We start from the raw sequence: 5,175 nt of genomic DNA, 5'->3' as shown, positions 1-5,175 counted from the left end.
TAGTAATATAAATGTGTATAATAAAGCCCGTAATCATTCAAAACAGTTAATAAAATAGCATGAATGCTTAATAAATTATAGATTCATTGGAGACGTATCAGTTTACTTTATCTAAATTATGTCATCTTGCTTAAGGCGTTAATCCATTTTTTATGAACTTAATACTCTAGATGCATGTTGGATAACGATCGATGTGTGGAGTAATAGTAATAGATACAGGCAGGAGTTGGTCTTCTTGTCTCGGACGTGATGCCTATATACATGATCATTACCTTAGATATCATTATGATTACTCGCTTTTCTATCAATTGCCCAACAGTAGTTTGTTTACCCACCGCATGCTATCTTCAAGAGAGAAGCCTCTAATGAAAACTATGGCCCCCTGGGTCTACTTTTATCAGTATATTAAAATTCAGAAATACCCTCCTGCAATTTTTATTTACCTTTTTGTGTTTTATTTATCTATTTATTACTACGAGATTTAATCCTTGCAATTAGCCGCCAAGGGATGTTCAACCCCTTGTTCACGTTGGGTGCAAGTAGTTGTTATTTTGTGTGTAGTACTGCTAACGAGGTGTTGCGTGGTTCTTTTACTGGATTGATAAGCTTGGTTCTTAACTGAGGGAAATACTTATTTCTACTGTACTGCGTCATCCTATCCTCTTCGAGGAAATTCCAACGCGGCTCACAAGTAGCAGCATCGCTTCGGCGTTGGGTGGCATTGGTAGTGCGGCGGCTGCGAGAAGTTGTAGACCGAGTGGCGGTGTGTTCGGGCATCTCTTGCTAGATCCCTTCGGGTTTGGCCTTGGGTGGTTGCGGGCTGCGCGGGAGTGGTGGCTGTGATTGAGCAGGGATGTTGCATGGTGGTGGTATGCAGCGGTGTGGCTGCAGCCGTGGTGGTCGACCGAGTCAAGTTGCGGCGGTGACGGGGCGTGCTCTAGCTTTGGCTCATCTGCTACTGACTCGGGTGGGCGCTCTCCCTCCTCTACATATATAGGTACGGGCCTCAGCATGCAGGGAAGATTTCTTGGTTAGGATTTGGGGTTCTGCTCATTAGCCAGGAGATGCTGGAGATGAAAGGGGGTATTCGTGGAGGGAGGTAGGGGAGCCCCTCATTCGTGGTGGTGCTGTACAAACCGTCTAGTGACTTCAACTTCGGCTGTCGAGATCCCCTTGCCATATCTGGCCGGGGTGGCCATCGATCTTGGCAAGTTGTCCTCTTCGGGTGGAAGGGGGGCCGGGGTCTTTTGCCCCTTTTTGGTTGGACATGTCCGTATGGTGTTCAATGGCCGAGGGAAGGTCTCGGATGCCGGGGGCAGTCCTGGTGGTAGGAGTCGTGGTGCTCGTGGGCGGAGCACACGACTCAGGCGCTTTTCGGCGACCCTTGTCATTGGGCAGCGTGGTGGCAGGGGTATGACGTACTGTGTCGATGATGCGGTTGATCGTAGCACATCTCGGTGTTGATGAGTGTCGGCTAAGGTGAAAACTCGTTCTGACTTGTCAGGCTGGCTTCGGTGGCAACGTTGTGGCGTCATCCCCTTCTTGAAGGCGTCATCGCGGTTACTCATTGTTCATCGTGGTGCTTCGAAGGAAACCATGATCTTTGGATTAGGTGGTGGCGGTGCTCCGGCATTGTTCCCTTCTTGAAGGTGTCGCCTTGGACGCCAGGGTCCGTCATGCTTGGCTTTGTCTCGTTGCAGTGGCTTGTCCACGTTTGAGTGCCTCGGCAACTTCTTAGCGATGCTTCTTGTACACTTGATGTTTGTTTGGAGTTCTATGTGGTGGTGTTGCTGTTTCAGTGCCTTTGTATCCAGCCTTGGATGTGTATGTTGTGTTGTGGTGGCATGAGTTTGTATTGAATTTTTCGGTGATGTTTACTTTCTATATAAAGCGGGGGAAACACTATTTCGTCAAACAAGCCATTTCATATCCACACCCCACACATAAATATCTTGCTTACATTATTTCCGGTGGGTTCAGTAAAGATAATTAGAGCATCACAAACACACAAGCATGATTTATCATGGTATTCTCCTGCTCCCGAATCCGAAATCCGGAGGCATGCCAGCTATCACCTTCTTGACGGATGGCCTTGCCAACAATGCCTCCCACCATGCCTTGGCGTGCGGGTATGCGTCGAGCACGACCGCGTGCTTTGTCGCCATGAAGTAGCGCATAAAGTTGAAATGGGTGAGGTCGGCGAAGCTTATGGAATCACCGGCCAGATACTTGTTGCTTGACAGCCTCGCCTCATACACCTCCAACAGCTTCTTCAGCTTCTGGACGCTCTCATCGACGATGCCCTGTTCAACGTCCCTACCGACGAACGGGTTGATGATGCAGTTCACCACGATGGGCTTGAGTACGGGCTCGAGCTGGTGGGCATCCACGTCGACCCATACATCCACCATCGCTGACTCCTGAAGGCTGCCCGCTCCTAGAAGCTCAGGCTTGTACTTGCGGAGAATATGCCTTGCGATGGCACGGGATTCTGGGAAAAGAACGGTATTGCATCAGAAGCATGTTGATGTAACTGAACCCTACAAATAAATTCATGATTCTCATTTGGCTGTTCGCAATGATGCAGAGGTCAGGGTCACCCTCCTTTTTACAAAAAAATAAAATAAAAAATAAAATCAAGTGCGATTGTGAGGTTAACCATTTGGCTAGCTGCAGAGGGCATGCCAGGAAATGGACAAGACAACTAATTTCATCGAGGTTCTTGTAAACCTCTTAGAGATAATTCAGGTAGAGTCTCTCAAGAATACAAATTCAAAGGCTGCAGAAAATGTTGAGTGGTAGTGGTACATAGTACTCCCTCCATTCCACAATGTAGTGTCTATAGGTTTTTGCGAAAGTCAAACTTTACCAACTTTGACCAAGTGTATAGAGAAAATTGTCTACATCTACAATACCAAACATGTACATTCTGAAAATATAACTCATGATGTATCCAATGATCTGCATTTGGTATTCTAAATATGCCCACTTTTCTCTATAAACATGGTCAAAGTTTGTATTATTTGACTTTTATAAAAATCTAGAGGCACTATATTATGGAACGGAGTGAGTACTGAAGAATCGATGCAACAGGCAGCTACATGGAAAACCACAACTACTAAATCGAAAAGAAGAAGTCAAAAATCGTGAAGGCTTATGGTAAAGCATGAGATCGCCGTCCTCCAGCACCGGGATCTCACCGAAGGGCTGCAGAATTGTCGGACGGGAACAGGGTTAGTAGTTGAGCACGCAAACGCGGTTGACCACTCTGTTTCTTGCTTCCAAGAGACACGTAGGCAGGGCAGAAGAAGTTGGATCTTGAGGAGTTTATAGGATAGGATAGCAGACGTACGTTTCTGGCGAGGTGCTTCGGCCGGCGGTGGTCGCTGTCGTTGCGGCTCATGGGCACGAGCTCGTACTCGGCGCCGGCCTCCTCCAGCCAGACGAGGACCCGCGCCATCCATGGTGACACCGCCCAGCCGTACACCTTCATGGGCGCCATCCCTTCTTCTTCTTCTCCCTTTTTGTTTGCAGTGCACTACTATGGGTCCATTTATGTACTTCATCATCGAGCACTACTAGTTACGGAGCTAGCATCGTCCTCCATGTATGTCAAGCTGATCTCCTTCAACCCTTGTTCTTTTAACCAAAGACCTCGGGACTAGACAAACCTCAAGGATGGGCCGGCGGGTTTGATCACCGAGTGCCTCCTCGTTGCGTTGCTGACTCTATCTACTTCAGTGCGATCTTCCATCCATGGCATATTTGCTCCTCGGACCCTGCGCGCACAAGACATCATGGATCGCTGCTTCCACCCGCACCGGTAGATCATGCTCAAGAGGACAAGCCACCGCAGCCGCCATGCCTCATCAACACGTCCACCGGTTGTTCATGGCATGAGGAACTGCTGGAGCTCGATGGACACGACGTATTTGCCCCACCACGGAGGGCCTCATGCTCCTCGACAAGTCCACTTGGTGCTCTGCCTGCTCAACGCTCTCACCCTCGAGGTGGCTAATACATCAATTTTGCATCATGTTTCACTACTATTATTTATTATGTTTTGGTTTGTTATTTCACTTTATGATGCAATTCTAATGCCTTTTGTCTTTTATTTTTCAAGTTTCACATGAAGAGGGAGATTGCCGGCAGCTGGAATTCTAGACCTGAAAAGGCTACAATAGAGATAGATATTCTCCACAACTCCAAATGACCTAAAAATTTATGAAGAATTATTTTGGAATACATAAAAAATGGCGGAAGAATTACCAAAAGGGGGGCCACCAGGGAGCGACAAGCTCAGGGGGCGCCCCTAGAGCGCGCCCTATGAGCTCGTAGGCCCCCCAACAGGCATCCAGTGCCTATCTTTTGCTATATGAGTCTATTTGCCCTAGAAAAATAAAGAGAAGACTTTCGGGGCGAACTGCCGCCGTCTTGAGGTGGAACCTGGGAAGGAGCATTTTTGCTCTCCGACAGAGCGATTCCGCGAGGGGAACTTCCCTCTGGGAGGGGGAAATTGAAATCATCGACATCACCAATGATCCTCTCATCATGGGAGGACCAATCTTCATCAACACCTTCACCAACACTATCTCCTCTCAAATCCTAGTTGATCTCTTGTATTTAATCTCTGTCCCAAAACCTCAGATTGGTACCTGTGGGTTGCTAGTAGTGTTGATTACATCTTATAGTTGATACTAATTTGTTTATTTGGTGGAATTTTAAATGTTCAGATCCTTAAGCATATTCAATACCCCTTTGATCTTGAACATGAATATGATTTGTGAGTAGTTACTTTTGTTCTTGAGGACATGAGAGAAGTCTTGTTATAAGTAATCATGTAAAGTTAGTATTTGTTCGATATTTTGATGATATGTATGTTTTCTTCCTTTAGTGGTGTCATGTGAATGCGGACTACATGACACTTCACCATACTTGAGCCTAAGGGAAGACATTGTGGAGATCTTCATAACTCACCCTTAGCTTCTCAAGATCGTGTTTTCTTTGAATAAATTCACAAGAAAGCTTCTCATGATCAGATAAGAGAGTGTTATGATGACTCTGAAGATTGTCAAACTTGGACTGAAGTCTCTGAAGATTTTCAGTCAAAGTTTTGATGCGATCCATTTCTTCACCCAACATATCATCGCTCTTGTCTAGCATACTTTGAACCTT

At 46.6% G+C, this 5,175-nt stretch overlaps 1 protein-coding gene across 1 annotated transcript; it reads right to left on the bottom strand.

The window, feature by feature from the left end:
• Positions 1-2,021: 2,021 nt before the first annotated feature.
• Positions 2,022-3,502, bottom strand: LOC123115484 (glutathione S-transferase 4-like). The gene is made up of 3 exons (XM_044536633.1): positions 3,353-3,502; positions 3,159-3,207; positions 2,022-2,491 (listed from the first exon to the last, which is right to left on the bottom strand). Exons 1-3 carry the CDS (start codon positions 3,500-3,502, stop codon positions 2,022-2,024), a joined length of 669 nt encoding a protein of 222 aa, XP_044392568.1.
• Between the last annotated feature and the right edge of the window lie 1,673 nt (positions 3,503-5,175).

The sequence above is a fragment of the Triticum aestivum genome, chromosome 5B, assembly GCF_018294505.1.
Source record: "Triticum aestivum cultivar Chinese Spring chromosome 5B, IWGSC CS RefSeq v2.1, whole genome shotgun sequence".
NCBI lineage: Eukaryota > Viridiplantae > Streptophyta > Magnoliopsida > Poales > Poaceae > Triticum > Triticum aestivum.
Note: the sequence above shows the minus strand (reverse complement) of the source record. Positions and strands in the feature narration are given on the sequence as shown.